Source organism: Protomyctophum parallelum (assembly GCF_964188405.1).
Source record: "Protomyctophum parallelum genome assembly, chromosome: 13".
Taxonomy (NCBI): domain Eukaryota; kingdom Metazoa; phylum Chordata; class Actinopteri; order Myctophiformes; family Myctophidae; genus Protomyctophum; species Protomyctophum parallelum.
In genome coordinates, this window is record NC_139708.1 from 23,707,249 (window position 1) to 23,732,588 (window position 25,340).

General features: G+C 45.4%; 1 protein-coding gene across 1 annotated transcript in view; it reads left to right on the forward strand.

Annotated features, from left to right (window-relative positions):
* spop (speckle type BTB/POZ protein) overlaps positions 1 to 18,636 on the forward strand; it is a gene marked incomplete at both ends in the record, with an annotated part of 129,634 nt that extends 110,998 nt beyond the window's left edge. The window contains 6 exon segments of the mRNA XM_083779017.1: positions 2,355 to 2,361; positions 10,896 to 10,944; positions 14,261 to 14,383; positions 16,203 to 16,224; positions 16,227 to 16,323; positions 18,525 to 18,636. Coding sequence (XP_083635143.1) covers positions 2,355 to 2,361; positions 10,896 to 10,944; positions 14,261 to 14,383; positions 16,203 to 16,224; positions 16,227 to 16,323; positions 18,525 to 18,636 — 410 coding nt within the window.
* Between the last annotated feature and the right edge of the window lie 6,704 nt (positions 18,637 to 25,340).

Here is a 25,340-nt window from a genome sequence, read left to right on the forward strand (position 1 = left end):
TCAATACTGCAATGCAGAAATACTCCGGACTCCGTAAAAGTCCGGATTTCAAGTTGAGTAAAAGTATTGGCATCAAAATGTACTCAAAGTACCAAAAGTAGAGAGTACTCATTATTCAGAATGTCCCGTTTAACAAGTTTTCAAAATAATTTCACTTTCCTCAAATTTAGTACCAGAAGTGGTCTTTATTTATACAGGGTATTATGAGAAGAAAGCAGTTTGTTCACATTCATCTATGTGCTAAAGTTGGGATTTTGAGACCTGTTTTATGCCAATCAATGCGAGGAGGAATGGAATCACATATACTTCTGGGTTCTCAAGCACAGAGCACGGAATCAATAGATAAATGATTGACAATATTTGGACTTATGCCCAGGCAGTTACAGTAGCATACAACCACGTTCTACTAGATTTCAACATTGCTCTCGTGCACACGTATTTTGTAACGTACGCGCATGCACACAAACACGTGCTGGGTATTTCTGAATAAGGTGTTGAGATATTGGCACCGTGATGACAGGCAGAATCATTTGGCCAAAACTTGGAGAAATGGCAAAACTCTGTTGTGTCTCTGTGGAGGTGTGGAGGGGGCTCTTAATTATTGGATCTGTTGAAATGTGTGTGTGTGTGTGTGAGGAGCCCTTTTAATTATGTGCTACAGTGGTTTGGGGTCCTCCACTCTTATGCCACTCTCACTGTTTTGCTCTCTCTCTCTCTCTCTCTCTCTCTCTCTCTCTCTCTCTCTCTTTGTTTCTACCTCTCTCGTCCCTCATTTGTGTGTGTGTACCTTGCCGAGGTCTACCTGGGGCCAGGTGACTCCCCTTCCCCACTCCGCCGTTCCCGTGACAACCCTCCCGGCCATTAATCGCCGTGGAGATGGACAGAGCGGGATCAAAGGAACTATAGGGTGAGCATGGCAGCCGTTGGAAAGCAGCTCAAATTGGCTGCTTATTGCCCACATGTGCACTTTAGAATCACCATGTGGCGTGTCCCCCATTTCTCTCTCTCACTGTCTCTATAGCCCCCCCCCCCCCCCCCCCCCTTTTTCTTTATTTCTCTACTTTCCTCCTCTCTCTCTCTCTCTCTCTCTCTCTCTCTCTCTCTCTCTCTCTCTCTGTCTCTCTCTCTCTCTCTCTTCATATTTCTCCACCTCTCTCTGTCTCTGTGTTGCTGCAGTATGAGCTCACCAAGATTGGGCAAGAACAGTCAAGCCTACCTTAGATCTGTTCCCAAAGCCTCGTCCCAGACATTTAATTGTTGTTGTTGTTATTGTTATAACTGAGTAGCTGAGACGAATAACCATTTAAGTAGTAAGTCCATAATTTATTCTGAAAAGGCATATCTGCCCTGACCCCTTATTCATGATGTGCATATATTATGGATAATTAGTAGGGATCTATATGGTTATTGGTCTGAACTGCTCTACTCATGTGTATATTTCTATACAGTATACTCACATCACAGGACATGCAATACTTTTAAATATTTTTTTCTTTTGTAATCAATCAAGGCAGATGAACACAAACATGGCATGCTACTTATTTTACTGCTTGAGAAGCACAATTGTGTGTGTGTGTGTGTGTGTGTGTGTGTGTGTGTGTGTGTGTGTGTGTGTGTGTGTGTGTGTGTGTGTGTGTGTGTGTGTGTGTGTGTGTGTGTGTGTGTGTGTGTGTGTGTGTGTGTGTGTGTGTGTGTGTACACACACAGAATTATACAGTACACTGACAGACTCTGGCTCCGTGCAGGGCATGCTGCGCAGCAGGGGTTGCTCAATAAACGTGATATTAATTAACTTTCTACGTCAAAATTCAAGAAACTTTCATGATGACAATGAAAAGTTAATCCTACTTGATGTGACCGTCGAACTCGACAGAGCTCATAAAAAAACATATTTCCAGCACAGCTCAAACAAAGTATAGTGGAGGAACGCTTGTAAGGAAGAGCACTCGTAAGCATCGTAAGGATAATATTTTAAATCCCTTTCGAGAGATTAAAACTATACCTAAACAACCAGAGTTTCGGGACATGTCACTGTTAGTTTTTGCACTAGCAGTGACATACAGTAAGCTTGTTTTTTTGTTTTGCAAATAAATGAAAGGCAGCGGAGTGACAGCAGGATCCTGGACTAAAGCAACGCGCAACATATATGCCACCAATGTCCACGCCACATATGTCGCTTTGAAGTGTCATTATTACCGTGTCACATAGCCGTATTATGGCGCTTGCCTTCGCCGCCAGTCTGCGACATGCCGCCAGAGACAACGGCATCTCGCCACTGCGACACGCGGCCGCCAGAGACACCGGCATGTTGATGCTCCAAAAGTGCCATGTATTAGGAAGAGATACTATATCAGTAAGAAAGTGTAATTTATTTTATTGCTTGCTCTTTCCCCACGGCTCCTCTCAGTGCAAAGAAAACGGCACTTGCCCAATGCAATATATTGATCATCTGGGCCACATTGTTTAACCTTGATGTTAGTCCCTCAGTCCCTCAGAAATGGCGTCTACAGTACCATATACAGTACCATGTTGAACATGAACTATATTGTGTTGTTTTCAGAAACGGGGGGATCAGATGCCACGCTGCTTGGGCTTGGGCATCTTCCTCCTGTAGCTTTAACCCATTCTGACCTGAGATCAGATTCATACGAGGTTTCCACTGGACACACACTGGTCTGATTAAACCCATTCTGACCTGAGATCAGATTCTAGAAATGTCAGTCGCTCTTCGATTTTTCAAAAATAGCAGACCTACAAGCTCGTATCGCGCCACTCGGTGGCGCGATATGAGCTTGTAGATCTGCTATTTTTCAATAGCTTAAGCATAACATGATGCTGACATGCCCGTTCAGAATGGGTTAATAGCTCCTCGTGTCCAATAGTTAGCCCGTCTTATCTTGACATATCGATTTATTCACATGCTCATTAGTGAAATTATTATTTTAAACTGCATATAAAAGCATGAAAGAGACGCAGCGGCAGTAGTGATGTTTGCTGCGCGCTGGGAGTCCCATTTGGATCTGGTAAATATCATATTAATAATAATGATGGTCTACTGTATACAGAGACTAGAATGCCAGGAGGCCTAGGGAACAGTTTTACATTAAAGTGGTATAACAGAATAGGCACGATGCTATACTTATTCTTTTTCTCTCTCCATACATTCTCAGATTTATCTTTTTGATTGATTGATTGAAATATTTATTAACAGTTTGTAGAATTTACAGTACATTTTAAGCACAAACTCAATACAAAGACTGTCAACTGTGAGTGGACGACCCAATTAAGCATTACACTTGTTTACAACAGGGTCCACATTGTTCAATTCAGCAAAACATTTAAAGACATACAGACATTTAGAGACATACAAATAGACATTTCTATGTAGCTAAAGTACAGAACAGGAATTCATCATATGGGAAGCAAAAAAGGGAAAAGATACAATATACAGTGAGGGAAAATGGGGGGGGGGGGGGGGGGGGGGGGGATTCAGATTTTACAGAGGCCAGTTTCGAATTGCAGCCATCCGTAGGTGCCCTTTGAGAGCGGTTTTGAAAGAGTCAAGGGATTCACATGTCTTAATGACTGTTGGTAGGGCGTTCCACATTTTGGTGGCATAGGAGCGAAAATAATTTAGTCCCTTGTTTGTGCCGAATCTGGGTTGTACATGGTTTGTTGCACTCCCTCTGGTGTTGTGGGTGTGGACTTCGTTTACATTAAGGAAGTATTTAGACAGGTACATGGGTATCTTGGTGGTGTATCGAATCTTGTGGACCAGACCCATTGCAAGATGCTGTACTCTGTCGTCGACCCTAAGCCATCCCAGCCTGTCAAAGTGGGCAGGGGTGAGGTGGGTTCGGGGGGTGAGGCCAAGTAGGAGCCTGACCAGTTTGTTTTGGGAGGTCTGGAGCCTTGTTTTAAGGGCCTTTGAGGTGCTGTGGTACCAAGAGGTGGATGCATAGTCAAAGAAACCTTGTATGAGGGCTCCTGTTCAGGTCTTCAAGGTGTTTTTGCTGACCAGTGAGGAGATCCTGTAAAGGAATCTTGTTCTTTGATTGACATTTTTGATTACGTTGGTGGCCATTTTATCACCGGAAAGATTGGCCTCCAGGATGGAACCTAGGTAGGTAATTTCATCTTTTCGTGTGATAATATTGTCACCCACTCTAACCAAGAAGCCATCTGCCTTGCTGAGTTTACTATTTGATCCGAAGAGGATGGATTCAGTTTTTCCCAGGTGTAAGGATAGTTTGTTATCAGCGAGCCAGGTGCAGATTCTACCGAGTTCAGAGCTGAGGGTCTTTTCAACCTGCAGTTTGTTCCTGTCCGAGACCAGCAGTGCTGAGTCATCTGCGAACAGGAACAAGTTGCAGTCACAAGCTGAAGTCATGTCGTTAACATAAATTAGGAACAGTAAAGGCCCTAGTATGCTTCCTTGTGGGACGCCACAGCTCACTGGGAGGGGAGGGGACAGTGTTCCGTTCACCTCCACCATCTGTTCTCTCCCCTCCAGGTAGGATTGCATCCAGCTCACTGATGTGCTATCAAAACCAATAGCTTTAAGCTTGTTAACCAGTATGGAGTGGTTCACGGTGTCAAAAGCCTTTTGGAGGTCCAGCATGACCATGCCGCAGTATTTTCCAGCATCCACCTCGTGTTTGATGTGATCGCTCAAATAGAGGAGGCATGTGTCAGTGTCCCCCTCTCTCCTCACCACTCGTCTTTCTTTGTCAACGTTATGTTTTTATACTGATATACTGGCATAATCAAGTGTTGAAAAGTGTTGAAAAAATAGTTTAGAGCACAATTTTTTTTTTTTTTCTTGTATCACTTGTCGTATTGTGTGTCACATGAATTTTCATTGCTATCTGTAGCATCTTAATCTCCATGATATGAAAATGTTACTAAAAAACAGTTTTGGCGCGTCTAAACGTTAAGTGCTACAGTAGTATCACTGCCTTTGGTGCAAGAATGACACAGCTTGTCCCGTGTACTGGTGGCTTTTATTTGCGCTCTCATTTGCAAACAATCTCCAACGTAAAACTGTATGAAATTAAGCATAAATACATACACATAAGCAAATGGGACAAAAAGCATGAACATTGTACGACATGACATAAACATGCAAAACAAAACACACCTCGCTGGCTGCACTTAACCAAAGGGAATGAGGAAGTCCATATTGGCCGACAAACGGAACACAATAGAATCAAGACATCAGTAAACATATAAACATGAGGAAGACACTTGAAGTAACGTATTCACATATTTTGCATTAGTTAAACAACAAGTACCTTGTTCCATCCCGCGACACGCTCAAACAGTACGCTCCTTAGTGGGCGGAAGTGTATCAGTGTACTGTAACACGCTTGTGGCTTGCTGTGAAACTACACATTATAAAGAGTTGACCAATTAGACCTTCCGGTAAAATACATACAGTACATGACTAACTCAAGTTCATAACAAATAAATGATATACAGTAACAATAAATAAGCAAAATTACAATAAATTATGGCAGCGACACTCCCACCAAATCACCTGGGATTTCTTATCACCTTAATACACATTTGAAAATCAATATTCATAGAAATACACTTAAATTCTGCCTCAGCAGCAGCAACCCTATTTTTTTTTTTTTTTTTTTTTTTTTTTGCGGCTTACGCCTTTTATTGATTTTTGAAGGGACAGACAGTAGGCTGACAGGAAACGGGAGAGAGATGGGGGGATGACATGCAGTAAAGGCCGTGTCGGGTCCGGGAGTCGAACCCGCGGCACACTGCGACTGGATTACCAGTCCGGTGCCCAGACCGTTACGCTACGGCCTGGGCCAGCAGCAACCCTATTAACTTTCAAAGTGTGTACAATAAACTATAAACAATTACTCTTTGAAGATGCTTTATCAAATATTTCCCTTTTACATCCATTTGCAAAGCAGACATACATGTGGGTGTGCGGATAATTATTCAAGTACAGAAGTGACTACAGTTCTCTCATTCTAAATGTTGACAGAAGGAGTATGTTGGTGTACCGTATTGTGGACTTAGATTTATAAGTTTGGAACCCTTGACCTTGAAATGTGTTTAAGCAGTCAAGTGTGTTATATACAAATAACTTTATCTTTAAGTGCAGATAAATAAAACGGGATTTACCAGATAGTGGCTTTAGTTAAGCATCAACACTTTACCTTACATCTCATGTGCAACAACAAACAACCTTGCCAAACATGGTGGCTCACTATTGTGTCTCACTTTGTCGAGCACAACATTTAAAGCAATCAATTACTTTCAGGTGGTCTGTCAAGTTTTCCTTCTCCCACCCTGACATGTCCTCTGTGGAACTCTTTTAATTTGACCTTTTTCTTCCTCTTTGCATTCTCCACATTTGATGACCTTCTCATCCTTGCTTTCCTCCCACCATTCTCTTTTCCACCTTGATCCTTTGCCATTGTAGGCTGCTTTCTACCTGCTGCCTTCTTGGGGTTTTTTAACAATTTTACAATTTAGGCATTTAGCAGACGCTCTTAATCCAAGAAGCAAGTGGTCTCTTAACTTGAGGGTGAAGGCTACATTTTGTTAAAGGCCCTCCCACCCTGAGCACACTGTACTCAACACATTGCTTCAATTGCTTTTGCACCTTCTTCATTTTAGCTTTAGGCTTGACTTCCTATGCGTTGCTTTATGTCAATTTCTCTGCTGAATGCTCCACTCTGCTGCTCTACTTCCTTTCTCTGCTCAACACTTGTGGCGTCACCTTTCTGATAGGAAAGACCCTTGATTTGTTGAGCATGGCTCGTCAGACATGTAATGGCTTTGGCATCTCCTTCCCAATCAGAGATCTCATTGAGGCGTGGTAACGTCCCTTCTTCCTTTGCATGTGTGCTAAATGGTAAATGGTGCATTTATATAGCGCCTTTATCCATGGCGCTTTACATAGATTGTGCATTACATTCACCCATTCACACACCGATGGCAGCGGAAACCATGCAAGGCACCAACTAGCACATCGGGATCAATTAGGGGTTCAGTGTCTTTCTCAAGGACACTTCGACAGTAACTCTGGGGGAGCCCGGGTTCGAACTGGCAACCTTGCGGTTCCCATCCAGGCACTCTACCCCTGAGCCACCGCCGCCCACACGTGGGCCTTTCCTTCTTTTGCCTCTGTGTTGTACACCTTGACCTTGTGAAGTTCTGGATCATTATCAGTGACCTCTTCCACTAAAACCTCCACTGTGGGTAGCTCTCCTTTCCATATAAAGTCTGGGTTAGTTTGGTTTGAAGCTTTGAAGCTTTTCTGCTCTTTGAATCTGAACTTGTACATTATGGACAACATGTCTTGTAACCAGTATGGATTTGTCCAATTTGTGGGGCGGAGCTTCGTGCCAGATCAGTCTCTATCCTTTTTTATATACTCTATGAGCACAGCCTATGCACCTTAGGCAGGCATATTTGTATAAGATGAGCAATGACTGCATCCACTTTTCACGATATGAATTGTCACGGGACCTGAAACATGTGTTGCGGTAGAGAGTACACAGTATCTCTAAACTCAACCGTTGGGTGTATAGTTTTGTCGAGAAAATGGAAAGGGAAAGAAAGCAAGTAAATTAGGACTCACTGCCCACTTAGTTTCTAACTAGGCTGTGTGTTTGAACTTAAATCGCTTCTAGTGTGTGCGACTCTGGGGGCTTAGCCGTATCTCTCTTCAGCAGCAAACAAATGGCCACACACACACACACACACACACACACACACACACACACACACACACACACACACACACACACACACACACACACACACACACACACACACACACACACACACACACACACACACGTATTGTGTAGCTTTAAGGCAAGTGCCCTGGCATCGCGTTTTCCTCTCCACGCAGCAGGCTCTCAGGAGCATTCAGTTAAAGACCAGACAGAGGCAGAGGTACTGTAGTACTGTAGTAGACGCCGGCCGTCCTGACAGCCCCTCTAAGGGAGGCACTGTGGGGGCGAGAAGGACGACGCTGTGGACGCAGGCGCTGGGCGGACGCGGCCTCCAGCAGCGACACATACAGTGTATAAATAAGCAACACATACAGTGTATAAATAAGCAACACATACTGTACAGTATATAAATAATATACAGTACAGCACACTCCCCTGTCCCCCACAAGATGTATGTACCCTGAAAAGACCCCTGGACGCTCTCTCTTTGCCACTGAGTGGGTTTGATTGATTGATTGATTGAAATATGTATTAACAGTTTGCAGAATTACAGTACATTTCAAGCACAAACTCAATACAAAGACTGTTAACTGTGAGTGGACGACCCAATTAAACACTACACTTGTTTACAAGAGGGTCCGTCCACCTTGTTCAATTCATCAAAACATTTAGAGACGTACAAATAGACACTTCTATGAACAGAACGGGAATTCATCATATTAAAGGGAGGTAAAGGGAAAAGAAACATATACAGTGAGGGGGGAAAGGGGTGGGCGGTGGGGGGGGGATTCAGATTTTACCGAGGCCAGTTTCGAATTGCAGCCATCCGTAGGTGCCCTTTGAGAGCGGTTTTGAAGGAGTCAAGGGATTCACATGTCTTAATGACTGTTGGACTGAGGAATGAACCAGACCCAGTGTTGTGGTTGTTGGGCTCAGCGTGTGGGACTGTACTATACCTTACACCTGATTTATACTTTTGTTGCACACAGAGAATATCAGATCTACAAGCTGTAGATCTTCTGCGAGTTATGAGCTTATATCTTGCATAACTAAGTATAAATATGGCTTTTCTCACCTTTTAGCGCAGTCCACAGGCATGGCAGCATTTCAGCAACATATAAGAGTAGTTCACTGTAAAATCACTGTTAACATAACCATTTCATTTTCAAACAATTCTAAAAAACTGAGAAAACAAAATTATTTTCTTTTGGGTTTTTTTCTCCCTGGAAATAAAAACGGCTGCGTTTCCGAGGCTATAGTATACTCGCCTGGCAGGAACAAATCTCTTTGAAAACCTGTGTAGTGTTTCTGATCAGCCACAAAATGCACTCGAGAAGTGGGATCGACGGACCCTGCATGGGGGTCTGCGATGTTTTTGCCTCCCCTAAAATGTAATTCCTGCGTACAGTACGCCACTGGGACTCAGTCCGTTGCTCTCCCCAGGTTGGCAGAGGGAGTGTGTAGCGCCCAGCATTACATTAGACAATTGACACTGGGTGAAAAAGAAAATGCGGTACAAAAATCGAGGGACATAAACATCGTACACTTAGAAATGTGTCGTGACCGGCGCTATGAGCAGAGATGTGCTATACAGCCAATGATGGCACAGGACATGGGGCGCCGATGACGGTGCTTCAGCTCTGAGCCAATCCACATCGACGACGACGACGCGCGCACAGGTGCTCGTTATTAAGCGGCGGAGAAAAAAAATATTATCATGAGGACTGGCATGGCACATTGTGTTGCCCCACTCGGCGTGTTGCCCTACGCACGTGCACGTCTTGCCCCGGTGGTGGCGCTGTGTGACAGGACAGAACAGGGGGACATACAGTACATGGGTGTCTGTCTGATAGATGATAGATAGATAGACCTTTACTGATCCCTGTGGAAACATCCAGGTGCCATAAACACTGGCAGCAATGTTGACATTGCAGTGTTACAGTTCTGCTGGATCAGGAAACATAACGGGTACTGTCCGACCTCGAAATTGAAAGTCATGCCGTGCAAAGTCAATTTATTATATGAATAGAAATACTTTATTTTTTTATCAAGGCATCGCTTGATAAAGACATGCCAAGCAGGCAGGAGCTCACCTTTGCAGTTTGCATAACCTTTTGGTTTTCTGTCATCGCTCTGTCAGTCATCCGTATATCTCTCCATTGCCCCTGTGACCGTGCACTATAATAAGACATAATTGTGTGCTGAGACACCTCAGTTAACAAAAACAGAGGTAAAAAAGTTCCTACCCATGCACCACTGTGGAGAAATGGGTTTAGAATCCTCCGCGGTATACCCGAGTGCTCCAACAAACACAATGGGTTCTGTTTGTGGGAGGTATATGCCAGACGGAGAGGCTGTTCTTTGTCACTGCACTGCGCACCTGTTGTGCATGGACTTGATCAAGTCCATGCACAACAGGTGCGCAGCCACACCCAGCTCTGAGTCCAGTTCTAGTTTGACTCAGGCCAGGTGTGACTGCTTAAATCAGTCACCCTCCCTCTCACACTGCACTAGCCATCCCTATACAGGTTGGTCAAGTACGCCTGTTAACGGTGTTGTTGAACTATGAGGGATAAGGTGTTCCTCCGCCATGTGCCATATATCCTCCCACACAGCGAGGCTCCTCTATGGCACGTGAAAAGAAAAGGCAAGTTATTTCATGTGTATTGGAGTGGTTTCAAATGTACCATCCCTATGACCAACCAGTAGGGGTCAGCAGTGACAAGATTACACAAGTGTGTGTGCCGAATTCGGGAATTGACATTGGGAGAAAATAATGCTAAGCAAAATGACAAAAAAATCATACATACAAACAAACAAAAAACTAAACATATAAGTACTGTACGTATATCTCTATCTAATGATTATATTTTTATTCTCTTTTTCTCTCTCCCTCTCTGTTTTAACCCATTTTGGGGCGGGAACTCGTTTTGGTGTTTTAACTCAGCATTATTTAGCTATTGAAAAATAGCAGATCTACAAGCTCATAGCGTGCCACCGAGTGGCGCGCTACGAGCTTGTAGATCTGCTATTTTTGAAAAACCGTGAAAATGCGGCACAAATCTTTGCATATATATATTCTCTCAGAAGACTTTCGGGCCTAAATGTCTTAACGTATTCTTTTCTCTCTCCTTCTCTCTCTGTGTCTCTCTCTCTCCATCTTTCTCTCTTGTCTCTCAGCCCAGTGTTCAGTGCCATGTTTGAGCATGAGATGGGGGACAGTAATAAGGTGAGCGAAGTGCTGACACCGTCGTGATCTTCTTCTCTCTCCTCTCTCTCTCCTGTTTTCCTTTTTTAGTGGCGCCAATTCCTCAATACTTTGTCGCCCTCCTTGCTCTGTGTTGCATCACCGCGCGGGTTCACCTTTCGCAACAACGCTGAAGCCTGATTTATACTTCACCGTGCAGCGCCGAAACCGCGCCGCGCCGCGCCACAAAATTGAGACACACACGGCATACAATGAAGAATAAATCAAGTCTTAAGCACGTGTCTGTGTAAGTTCAAATGCACTGCTGTAGGCACATTGGGGGGGGGGGGGATGGTGGGGGGGGGGGGGGGGGGTGCAGTAAAAAAACACTGTGGAAGCACAGTGGTTTTTTACAGCAATATCATGTGACTGGTGTTAATTAGAGAGAGATCTTTATACGTTTTGTTTGCATGCTTGCTCGTTGTCTGTGTGCAGGCTCGTGTATACGCACGTGCGCTTGATTATCTCAAATATGCATATGTCCTCTGTCCTCGAGTTTTAGGGTTGTGTGTGTGTGTGTGTGTGTGTGTGTGTGTGTGTGCGTGTGCGTGTGTGCACACGCACGTGTGCACGAGAGCCCCCGTGCCACAGTGGGTCTCGCTCATCTGATAGGCGCTGGCGAGATTGAACCTTGGTGATTTAGAGGCCGTGTCAGCGGAATATTGATGTCTTCGCCGCTCGAATGGGGAAATTATAAAGCACAGAGCCAGGAAATGCATCTTAATTGCTGTTTAAGTGGGCGTCTTCATCAGAGAGAGAGAGAGAGAGAGAGGGAGAGATGGTGGGCCGTGTCCCCATGCGATACAGGGGAAACAGATAGATGGCTTAACACATTCTGCACGGGAACCGCTTTCTGGTGTTTCAAGCATTATGTTATACTTTAGCTATTGAAAAATAGCAGATCTACAAGCTCATAGCGCGGCACTCGGTGCCGCGCTAAGAACCTTGTAGATCTGCAAACAAAAAAATTAATCGTGAAAATGTGGCGCAAATCTTTGAATACATTCTTTCAGAGTGAACGTTTTTAACTCAAATCTTTGCTTCTGGGGGGCGGGGGGGGGGGGGTCCCTGGAACGACATATTTTCAGATGGGGGGTCCGCAACCAAATACAGATCATTCCTGTGGGTCCTTGACATAAAAAAGGTGCTCACACCGCTGATATAGAAACAGAAGGTTTTTCAGAAAACTGTCGGGATTTAGTTAGAAGGCATTTTGTGGAATGGGCCTCATAGTCTAAATGGGTTAACGTTCCTCTGCAGCACTCTATAGAGGAGAGACAAATGAGCTCATAAAGGAACGCTCTAACAGAGGACTGCTTTGTGAATAGAGGCGTGCGATGCACTACTGTAACTAAAAGCATCTTTCCATTTGTATTATTTGCCGGCTGTTTTGCATTCTTTTCCGCTTTGCATTATATCTTCTGTTTTGCATCATCTTCCGTTTTGCATTATCTTTAAAAAAAAAGAAGAAAGAAGAAAAGATTCCAAACACATGTGCTGCGCCCCGGCTAACAAGAACCAACCAGAGGAGAAATTTGTCAAGCATACACCTTCTGTCCGCACCCTCCTCTCCCCTCCCCTCCCCCACCTACCCCTCACTTTACTGGCTTGTCTATTCAAATGCCATAGGCCACGTACGAGCAGCTGCCTTCCATCCAACCAACGATGCACAGGCCAGAACGAGGAATGTTATTTCTCAAGATGTGTGTGTGTGTGTGTGTGTAGGATCTGTTTCATGATTACTGGACTGTGCTGAAAATTCTTGCTATTTGCTTTGACGATTGAAAGGAGTGGAGGAGCGCACTTGCGCGTGCGTGTGTGCGTGCGCGGGTGCGTGTGTGCGTGCGCGGGTGCGTGTGCGTGTGCGTGCGCTCATAACGGAGGCTCCAAAAAGAACGGAGGCTCCAAACTTTGCCTCCATTATTTCCCTGTGTGTGTGAGTTTGTGTGTTGGCTGTTTAAGTTGTTGTCGAATGGTCAGAGGAGACATAAAACGCACTAAGCTGTCACTACACCCAGTCTGACCCTGCTAAAATGTACTTGGTCGCCGTGGCAACGGTTAAAGCAGTGTTATAATTGGTTTAGCGCTATGTTCTTCTCCTGAAAGGTTTCAGGTTACTGCTACCATGCCGACAAGCGATAAAGCCTGCTCGGGCTGCATGGCCGCAGGCCACTCATTCAAGGAACCAATGCCGAGGATTAATTTCCAGGAATCGGCTGGAGAGATTTTTCTCCCCTTCATATAAAAACCTCACAGTACTTTTCAGTTCAGACAAAATGTGTCGAGACTTGGCTGAAGTATTTTTCTTTCCTGCGTGTGCCCTTTTGAAACATTGCCCTATATAAATGTGTCACGTTCTGGTGGTGTGGTGATAGGACCCAAATGCAGGACAGCAAGGCAGGCATAGTTCAAAATCCAATATTGGGGATTTATTACAAAAACTGAGAAAACATCACAAACACTCAGCTATACAATGAACTTGAAGTGACACCAAACAATGACTCGACAATTAAGGACTGACTGGGGAACAAGACTAATATACTGTACACAAGAGGGCACATGAGAAACACCTGGGGAAGACGAGAACAACCAAAACAAACTAGAACACAACGTAGAAATACAACACCTAGTCAAGCAAAGTCTGTGACTGTGACAATATGCATGAGAGTGCCAATGTCTGCACTGCACAAGATGACCGAGTCCTATAAAGGAAAAAGAAGAGGAATAAACAAACGCAATGTTCTGTGTCGTTCATTGAGACACAATCCTCCAGTTTTCTGAAATAAATATTTTCACGATTTTTCAAAAAATAGCAGACCTACAAGCTCGGTGGCGCGCTATGAGCTATTTTTCAATAGCTAAAGCATAGCATGATGCTAACACCAAAAGGGGTTCCCGCCCAAAATGGGCTAACCATTTACCATTTATTGCAATGATATGGCATTTCATTTGGCATGTGTGGCTCTGCTCATGTGATTATTACAGAGATTATACCTGCATGTGCAACATACACAATACCACATAGTTACATGAATTATACATATCACGCATAGAACAATCCATACAGTACATCGCAATATAAGCACAGAATCACCCATTACAGTAGGGAGGAGGTGGCAGGAATTTGAACACCAACATCTGTGCTGGATTTTGTGCAGGATTGTCAAAGCATCTGTATGCTTTATTCTGCCCTCCCTTCTTCTTCCTCTTCCTCTTCCTCTTCCTCTTCCTCTTCCTCTTCCTCTTCCTTCTTCTTCTTCTTCTTCTTCCTCCTGCCATCCTCACCAACCTTGTTCAGAACCGTGTGGAGATAAATGAAGTGGAGCCAGATGTCTTCAAAGAGATGACGTGCTTCATCAACACAGGCAAGGCCTCCGACCTGGACAAGATGGCAGACGACCTGCTGGCTTCTGCTGACAAGGTATAGACACTGTGTGTGTGTGTGTGTGTGTGTGTGTGTGTGTGTGTGTGTGTGTGTGTGTGTGTGTGTGTGTGTGTGTGTGTGTGTGTGTGTGTGTGTGTGTGTGTGTGTGTGTGTGTGTGTGTGTGTGTGCTTCTGTGCATGCATTATTACATTAATCTACTCACGGGGATAAATGCATGCATAATGTAGCAAAAAATTAAACCCACTGAAGTAAGTACCAGGTGTTGCCACCTTCACACCACATAAACACACACACGCACGTGCGTGTGCACTGTGCACGCAAGCACACACACACACACACACACATGCACACACCACTCACACATCCGTACAAACACTTCAATGGACCATACAATGTGTCCCTTAAACTCTGAGAGAGGAAGTTTTAAAAGAGTTGAAAGAACACTGAGGAGTGTGTAGAAATACACATAAAGAATAGCACTGTGAATAGCTCTGTGAGTATAGGCAACCTGGCCTGGCGGCCATCGCACCTTTCTGTACATAATGTAACCAATGGGCTCGGTGCATGTACACGCCATTTTGTAAAGAACTTGGGCCCCTTCCCTACTTCCTTCACAGGTGTTACCGATGACACTAATGACCATTCTGGTCAAACAGAGCAAGGGTGCTGCTATTGTGCATGTTGACTCACTGCCAGTCACTGGAAACACTCAAAGTGTCCTTGAGTGGGTTCCAAATGGGTTCCCGTACACACTAAAAACATGTGGGTTATTTCTGTAACTCAATTTTTTTGTGTGTACAGGTCTGTAACTCTGAGAGTGTACAAATGGAACCAAATGGACACTTATGGGTCCATTCGGTTCCGTTTGTACCTACACTCTCAGAGTTATGGGGGTCCTTGAAATTAAAAAAGTTTGAAAACCACTGTACACTAAAGACTAAATGGAACAGAGCCTTAATTAGTATCATCAGTAACACCTGTGAAGAAGTGAGTTATTCTGTGTGCATATATAGCCCATATTTTGGACCCATAAAGGTCCATTTGGTTATGGATAAATAAACTGAAGATTTCACAGTGTGTACTAGCTTACAGCATTGAGGTCTTTGAGGACGGGCCTCTGACCCCCGCATGGACTGTTCAAGGATTTCTGTCCATTGTGGCAGACGTCCGTGTCCATACATCACACCTCTTTTCACTGCAGCCACTCATGGTCGCCCTCGCACACCGAGTTTCTTCTTCTTCTTTTCCGTTACGCTCCTCGGTCCCCGACGCCGTAAATGTACCCAATTAACGGCGTCCGCACGGAGAGCCAGGCAAATATAAAAGCTTGAGGGCCGGGGGGAGGGCGAGGGGGGGTGCTCATCAAGGTCACGCTAATCCTTTTTCTTCATACAAGTCTCTCTCCGGCTGCGCAATAAGCAGAGGCACTCTACCGTTTGGTCTCAGCCAGGGAAGACTCTCATGCATGCCTCAGTCCCATTATTTATATATGTACTGTGCATTTGTATGTGTGTGTGCCCCTCCCCCCCCCCCCCCCCCCCTCCACCCACCCACTCACCCACCAGAGAGAAAGCTCTGGGGAACCAGTTTTCAGTGTTTAGAGTCCTCGCCTGCACGATCTCCGTGCAACTGTCTTCTTCACCCCCCCCCCCCCCCAGCCTCGTCTTCCTTCAGTGGAATAATTTGCTTTTTCCAAATCATTACACGGTGTGCTGCGGTCGGGATGATGGCGCTATATACAGAATGGCTAATTTATAGTTTACGCATAGCCTGTAATATTTCCTTTCTCATTTCTCCTCTGTTATTTCTCTCTCTCTCTCTCTCTCTCTCTCTCTCTCTCTCTCTGGCTGTCAGTATGCCCTAGAGAGGTTGAAGGTGATTGTGAGGATGCATTGTGTGTAGCAGTCTGTCTCTCATCCTCATGGCTGACCTGGGATCAGCTGAAGACGCACGCCGCCGTGGACTTCATCAACCAGTGAGTTGTAGCGGTTTGACCACACTCATCCATCTTCTGAAGCACTTCCACACATATGCAAATATGATCTTTTTCTTTTTTTACCCTGTTACTCAAAGCACGCACGCACACACGCACGCACGCACGCACGCACACGCACACACACGCACGCACACTTTATTTTTTTCAAATGAAGTCATTAATTTTCCGTGGGAGCAATCTTTGCCTCCCATGGAAATTTAATTTAATTCCCACATCAGCCCATTTTGTGCTGCCATATCACATTGGGCCATTTAGCGATGAACCTCTTCCGCTGATGTTAATCATGTTATGGGGGCTCGCGCACAGTTTGGGTATATAAGATGGAGCCTATTAACGGCACACCACCGACTGCCATATTTATGTTCAGGGCTGAAATGATTGATCTTGTGTTCCAGCGGCCTGTTAACCCGTTTTGGGCGGGGAGCCCCTTTTGGTGTTAGCACTATGTTGTGCTTTAGCTATTGAAAAATAGCAGATCTACAAGCTCATAGCGTGCCACCCGAGTGGCGCGCTACGAGCTTTTAGGTCTGCTATTTTTTTAAGAATCGTGAAGAGTGACATGAAAGTGTCTGAGAACGACTGACATATAGAAAAACGTCGCTTTTTCAAGAAAACAGTCAGGATGTAGAAGACATTTGCCGAATTGTTCCCAGAGTCAAAATGGGTTAACACTAAGCTTTGCTCTTAGCCCTGAGCATCCATATATATATATATATACTGTACTTCCAATGCGTTGCATCCCCCCTGTTGTGCTCTCGTGTGCCTCCGTCTGGTCTGTCTTGGCTCACACTGGCGCCCGCGTCCTCTCTCCACGCCGTCTCAACCCCATCTCGCCATCTCCCCCCCTCCTTCTCTCCACTGCCACTGCCTGCGCTCCCCTCCTCATTCTCCTTCTCCCCCAGAAACCTCGTGTGTGCCCTAAGGTGTTCAGTAATGCAGATTTCTAGCCCCTAATCCCTGTCATTAATTGTGGTTATGGTGGGCCTTATGACAGTTTAATTTGTGACAGTGGCGGTATATATTGTTGCGCCCGCTGTTGTTTTGCGGAGAGAGAGGGTGGAAATTGGCCACGGGGGACTCCGCGCTAGCAAAGCGCTATCAACCCTCCTCCTCTCGGACATCGACGGCAAACAAGAGCAACAAAACAAAAATCAATATGGAGGACGAATATAGAAAACAAACGACACAGAGGAACCAATAACACTCCTCCCTCGCCGCCTGCTGCCCTCCCTCCCTACCTCCCTACCTCCTTCCTTCCTCCCCTCCTCTCCCAGACCGGACTTCACAAGCAAGCGTAAACGCCATAAGACCGATAGCGACCACGTCTCCCTCTCTTTCTCCCACATATTCCTCCTCTCCTCCTCCTCCTCCTCCTCCTCCTCCTCCTCGCCTGCATCTTTCCATGATCCCGTTCCTCTCTCTCCAGACAATCGATGCTTCATCTTAACCATCCTGCATGCTCTCTCCCTCCTGCTCTCTCTATTGTCGCTCTGCCGTCCACTTCAGTTCCTCGACGCCTCGGTTCTTTTTCCTTTGCAGGCTTCCTGCCCTGCTGCTCCGTCCCCTCCTTCAGAGGGGGACATATAGAGCTGCTTTCCAGCTGTGACTGATCTCTCTGTGCCCTTTGCTTGGCTTTGCCAGCTCAGGCTTGGCTCAAGAGCCATTACAAGGATCAGGGGTTCAGGGTCCTCAGCAGGGAGTATGGGTCAGGGGGTCTGGTGGGGGCTGGGTGTGTGCACGGCGCACATGCACTTGTCGTAATCACATGCATGTACGCACATGGCACGCACGCACGCACATGGCACGCACGCACGCACATGGCACGCACGCACATGGCACGCGCACTGTTTTGTTCATTAACACACAATCAAACAGCAGCAAATGTCATTAAAGGCCACACAGCAGGGTGACAGGCCAGCACCCTCGGGGGGTGTGAGAGGAAAAGACCCTACAGGGCTTCCTTATGTGAATTCACATCTGTTGGCTTTATTTATTTATTATGATTTTCCTTCTATTTATAACTTTGAGCTTTTCTTTCTACTCCGCTTTGGAGTTCTCTTCATTTCCTTCTGCAATAATTTTCCCGCTTTCTGTCTTTTCTCTTTTTTCTCTCTCTCTCTCTCTCTCTCTCTCTCTCTCTCTCTCTCTCTCTCTCTCTCCCCCCCCCTCCCCTCCCTAAGCCATGCGGCTGATGTGATGGAGACATCAGGCTGGAGGTCCATGGTCTCGACCCACCCCCACCTGGTGGCTCTCTCTGGCCTCCCACCCAGTGCCCCTTCATGGCCCCCCTGAGAAAAGGCCTCAAACAGTCCTATAGTACTGTGGAAGAGCAGCCCTTTAACGAGGCAGCCACGCAATACGTATAGCCCTGCTGTAACAACACGTCTCCTCTTCTTCCTCCCACCACGACTCAGCTCTTCGGTTCAGATGCTGCTACTTTGGGGCTAATTTTATTGCACAGAGCAGTATGTTGCAACGTTGGGAGAGGGAGGCCCTTCGCATCTCTTTATCTCATCTTCTGTGGCAGGTGGAGGTGAGGGAGATATTGCATTTGGATGTTTTCTTTTTTTTTTACCTTTATTTAACCAGTAAAAACCACATTGAGACTGAAGTCTCTTTTACAAGTGTGAACTGGCCAAGACAAGAGGCAAAATAAGTGACACAGCTCTGCCAGTAACAAAAAATACACAACAGAAAAACAGGACAGACATACAATGCTCATAAATACAGTACCCACTACCGAAGAAGCTCAAAGGGAGAACAGGAACGCGACCAATAAGGACTAATAAATAAAAACTAAGCAACGGAAATTGCTAGTCGACTAAAAAGCAAGCAGACATTTGCTATATGTCAAAGCAGGAGCAATGTATGGGAAGTTTTGACAGTCTCTCCCTTTTGTCAGATATCATCCAGGTCCATAGGACCACAAGCTTACTGGAAAAAAAACAGGACCCTATTCAAGTGTTGTCGATCTCCATCGGTATAAACTACTGGCTAGAAAGTCTGAGGTCAATTGTTGATTCATTTTAGATATATTTTTTATTGTATTTTGTCAAATATTGTTTGTTGAAGCCCAAACCTAAGAAAAACACTGAAAAGGAGTCGGTCAGCCAAAAAGTGATAGACTGCTGCTCTTTTTCACGGTTCACGTCAAATGTTTGTTGTTGTTTTTATATTGCACAAATAATCAAGTGTCCTCTCTAGCACAGCAAAACAAAAAGAAAGGAAGTAAAACTAAATTATTTTGGCTTGAATGAAATGACAGCAATGAACACGTTTTAATGTTCTGGCTGTTTAGCGTATTTCTTTAAAATAAATAAAAGAAAAAAGAAAGGTATAACGGAATCTACCAGAGAAAAAACAAATCAACCGTTTTTCGACTACATTCCTCATGACTGTAAAACTGTGAACCTGTTATTGGGTCTCTGAACTCACGAAATACAGCTATTTTACATTCTTTCTGGCTTGTCTGTGTCGTCCTTTTTTACAACCATGACAAATTTAACTGAATTGTCATTTTCACCACTATTTCAATCTTTTTACTCATTGACATTAAACTAACCCGTTTAAATGTGCAGTTGAAACTGAAATGTGTTGCACGGGCCTAGATCTATATAGGTCCGATCAGTTCATTCCCCCTCAGTGTGTAATGCATCCTGTATCTCGACTATACCAAAGGTTTCTACAGTATGTACATAAAGTGTGTAACATGTGCTGGCCGTGTTTGACCAGATCTCACTGGGCTCCCTTGGAGAACAGTTTGTAAATATGTACCACCCGTTGTCCAGTATAAGCTTGGACCTGACTCTCGCGCCAGATTTTAATAGGCATTTCACCGTGTTGACCGAGGCTGAGGCCCAGCAGGATTTACCTAAGCTCATCCTGGAGCCCTGCAGTAAATCACCACTGATCAAATAGGATGCCAAGGCAACGGACGCCACGACACACACTGACATTGTCCTGCTGCTTACAATATCATTGTAAACGTGGGTATATATGGGCAGGATGACTATTATTTTGTGTGCTGAAGATTCCAGGCAAATTTGATATTCACTGTGTCAGCACTCCATCTCCTATACACACACCATTAACCGTGCTGGCCTTGTTGTTGTTGGTGAGGAGGGCTTCAGGTGTATATAGGTGCTATATTAGCTAAGTTAACCCATTTAGGCCGTTGAGCTCAATTCTAAAATAAATGCCTTCTAAATCCTGACGGTTTTCAGAAAAACCCTATGTATATTTTTTCACAGTTAAAAAAAAAAAATAGCAGACCTACAAGCTCGTAGCGCACCACTCGGTGGCGCGCTATGAGCTTGTAGATCTGCTATTTTTCAATAGCTAAATTATAACACAATGTTTAAAACACCAAAGGGGCTTCCCGCCCAAAGTGGTTTAATGTGGTGAAACTATAAGGAAGATATGCCTTCCGGTCAGTATACCGCTGAATGTCCAAGAATGTCCTTGCAAAGGTCAGGGTGTCTGTGTGTCTGTATGTGTGTCTATTTGTGCGCATTTAGAGTCAAAAAGAGTGCGCACACACACGGCGGCGATACAGTGCGACGGCGGGACTCGTCAGGAATGTCAACATATGGCCCTTCTTTGTCTCGGCTGTGTCCTCCGAGACGGCGGAAAGGTTTTTGTTGACTTGCGTCTGGGTCTGCTGCTGACTGTGACCTTCACCGCACACAACGCCGGAATCTGGAAGCTTCGGATGTGAATTTTGTAGCTTTGACAAAGTCTTGCACCTGTGTGTATACGCTATAACCTTATGCGTCTTTGTAAAGGCCTCTGCTCGCGCGCATGCACGAGCGTGTGGTGTGTGTGTGTGTGTGTGTGTGTGTGTGTGTACTGTGTGTGTGTCTGATTGTCTGCGAGACATGTGTCCGTAATATAGAAGTGGCCTCAGATGAGACAGTCAGGGCCAGATAGATGGAGCGACACACACGAGGAGAGGCGTATATCATGCCGTGCGAGCTCGTCACTCCCTCTCTCTCCCTCCCCACCGTCTCCTCCCCTCCCTCTGCCTCCAACCATCACTCATTCCACCCTCATTTATGGGAGAGGGAGTGCAATGCGCAGCGGGTCAATGCTGTAAAGCATGATGGTGACACAGCCATGTGTGCCTGTGTCAGCCCAGCCCGCCACAGCTGAAGAGAGCATGAGGAAGGATGCCCGGGATGGAGATGAATGCCTATACTGCCATGTTACTGCCGTGCAACATGCACACTGTCTGCCACGCGGGAAAGACCATAAGAGTGAGAGAGAGACAGACGGGAGGCGACATGGGGAGGGAAGGAGAGGGGAAGGAAGGGCGACATGGCTGTGAGAAGGGCAAGCACGTTTCTTCGATTCCCAAGTCCAGAGCTTATAACCCATTCTGACCTGAGATCAGATTCTACAAAATGTCTTCTATACATCCTGACAGTTTTCTGAAAAAGCTATGTTTCTATGTGTCAGTCGTTCTTCGATTTTTCAAAAATAGCAGACCTACGAGCTCGTAGTGCGCCACTCGGTGGCGCGCTACGAGCTTGTAGATCTGCTATTTTTCAATAGCTAAAGCATAGCATAATGCTAAAACCAAAAGGGGTTCCCGCACAAATTGTGTTAAAGTTTCGACAGTATAGCAGCTGCTCTTGGAATGCTAAAGACACTAATAATGTTATTAAAGTTTTCGCTGACATTTTGTGTCTTGACGGACCGCTCCTATATGAATCCCGTGTCTTAACAAGAGAAATGCCTAATGAGAGCGGCTATACGTGCTGCAGTGTGACCTTTGTCGGCCATTTCTCACTGTATGCAAGTAATATACTCCCAAGGTGTCGTCTTTGACAAGTGAGGAGGGCTCAGGCCTTGAGGCGGGAGAGACATGAAAGGATGAAATGACAGTGGTAATGGATGGACGGAGGAATGAAGAGTGATCAGGTGTCATACACACAACATGGCCCACGGCCAGACTGATGGCGAATTAACTGAATGGATAGCAAGACAAGACCAAGGCATCGATTCAGTTGAGAGATTTGTCTCGTTTCGGTTTGATTTGTGTTATTTCTCAGAACTCTTAAGATTATTTTTTTTACCGTAGCAGTAAAGAGTGTAGAGAGTATACCTGCCCGAATGTTTGTTGTAAAATGCAGAGCGAGTTTAAGTGCGAGTCCATTCTTCCATTCTGAATGTGATTGCTTCCAGCATTAAGGAACTGGGCCCTGGTAACACATGTTTGTGGTGAGATCTGTAATGAACCGTCTACTAATAACAACGGATGTAAAAATTAGAGGGAAGGAATTAGGCGAGGGAGTTCAGTCACCACGCACGCAATTATCCATGTATATATGGAGTTCAGTCGCGCGCACCCCGTGCCACGCACGCAATTACACACGTATATATGAACAGCTAATTGCTTTGTGTGCTCCAATCCGTCCTTGTGTATATGAGCCCGGTGCAATATTGGAGGTGCTGTGGGTGTTTGCTTGGCTCATAACCGGAGACCAATGTGGCGTAGACAAGCTCATATATTAAGATAACCCCGAAACGGAATGGAATTGTATTTCCCCTGCGGTTCAAACGACTTCTGTGGTTGTAAACTGATAGCGGATGAGATTTTGCTTTAATGAAGCAAGACTTATTGTGTCCAAATGCAACCGAGAGGAGAGGTGTGCGTATGTACACCGCCTTCATTATTTGTGAGTGTTGCATCTGCTCGTGTGTCCATTCTTTTCTTTAACAAGGTGTGTTGTTATCTGCAAATGTGTGTGTTTGGCCGCGTTCTCTCTCACAGCAGAGGTATTGTATCACTATTACTCCCACTATAGCTCAGACTGTGTGTCTAAGGGATGTGATTTATTTTGTCTGAAATAATCAAGTGAAAGGTTTTTATTTCATAGGCGTAATCTTTCTCAAGGTTGCGTGCGTGTGTGTGTGTGTGTGTGTGTGTGTGTGTGTGTGTGTGTGTGTGTGTGTGTGTGTGTGTGTGTGTGTGTGTGTGTGTGTGTGTGTGTGTGTGTGTGTGTGTGTGTGTGTGTGTGTGTGCATGTGTGTGTGTGTGTGTGTGTGTGTGTGTGTGTTGTGTGTGTTTTTTGTCTGTATACACGCTGAGAGAGTGTCATATTCATCTGTTTATTAGAATGTCCCCCAATGACCTGGCTGTAATGAGACCTGTGGAGCTTAGAAATGATGGAGTCGAACTCATCAGGATGAAACTCATTGTGGCTACAGAGGAGGGAGGGAGAGAGAGAGAGAGGCTGTGGGACATTGTGTAGGTTTGGAGGAGCGGCGGAAAGATGGAAATTGGATCGAGAGAGAGGGAGGCAAAAAAAAGAACGTGGCATGCAGGCACAGCTTATAGGAGGTGTGAGCAAAATAGGCAAAATGGCAGATGTGCTAAAATAAGTCCCGTATAAAGAGAGAAGGGAAGGCTGTAGAGGTGGGGGAAAGTGCATAAAAGACCCGGAGACAATGGCGTCAGGGAAGAGTCTGAGGACGGGGGAGCTGCGGCTGCGGTCGAAGTTAACAAGAGAACTTCAGCTGTGTGATGAATGAAGGAGGACATTTTATTTAGCTTTTAACACTATGAGCCCTATCTTGCGTTTAGGGATCCCTAAACTCATTTGTCATGTTCTGCTATTTTGAAAAACTATAGTTCAATATTTTTTACTATTTTCCAAATAGTCAAATATGGGTAAGGCAGGTAAGGCGGTGCACAAGATAGGGCCCTACATGATACAGGTGGATGAATGAACAGGATTTTGTCATAGTGTACCTACGTGCTTAGGGAGTATTTAAGATGTCCATGCATAAAGAAAACAGTCAGATTTATTTTGTTTCGAGACTGTATAGCTGTAGAAATACAGTATGGCTGTCATTCCGAAATGTGTTGGATATCACTGAAAGTGTGCTTATGTGCGTTTTGGAGAAGGGGATACTTAGATTTCTTTGATATTCGAATACGTACGCTTAACGTTCTGTATTAGATATTAGGTACCGCATAATACAACTGGAAAATCATGGGAAAGTCCAAAGCATGCATGAGAGATCATAAATGTAAAAGCTTCAGAACTATACGTAGATGGCTACTGTAATTTTAAGGGAAAAATATTCAGCAAAATATTCTGAAATTTTCCCCCAAAAAATCTGAATGTTCACAGAGACCCAAGACGGGAACAAAGAATCGGGGACGGACAGATGTGTGACGTGATTGGAAGGAGAAAAGAGAGGCAGAAGGAAAGGAGGTGGGCGGGGGAGGGGGAGGGGGTGGGCGTGGGGGGTGGGACGTGCGTGCGGTATAAGTGGAGGAGGAGGGCTTTCTGGTGAGTGTCGACTGGTCCATTTGTTACCTGCGCCTGGTGGGTAAATGAAAGCCAGCCTTCGCTCAGCCTCGTTAAGCATGATGCACTGCCTCCGCCATTGGCACCGTGCTGATTAAAATTCACCCTCTGGAGCCGCTGTGGGAGTGGCTGGCCTGGCCTGGCCGAGCAGAGCAGAGCTGAGCTGAGCTGAGCCGAGCCGAGCCGAGCCGAGCTGAGCGTTGCACTCTTTGCAATCCCGAAGCAAATGGGCTGAAAGGTCACGGCTCTGCGACCCCACAGCCAATGCGTTATTTATTTAGCCTTTTACCTAGCCAGAAAAGGAAGGGGGCGGGGAAGGGGGGGGGGGGGTATTCATTCGCGCAGTATTGCCACTGACACGCCCGCACACACGCGCACACTTCTTCCGTGGTGCACTATGCAGTGCTGTCTCACACACACCCACTGCATCAAGTCCTGGCAAAGGCTTCTCTTACCTTTTAACTCTGCTTTGAGCAAATGAAGACCTCATGAACTCCAGACTTGTCAACAACACACAGTCCCACAAACACACCCATTCTCTCTCTCTATCTCTCTCTTTCTTTCTGTCTCTCTCTCTCTCTCTCTCTCTCTCTCTCTCTCTCTCTCTCTCTCCACACACCCCCATCCGCCACATCCTTCTCTCTTATAGCCTTCCGTATTTACAAATCAGTGTTT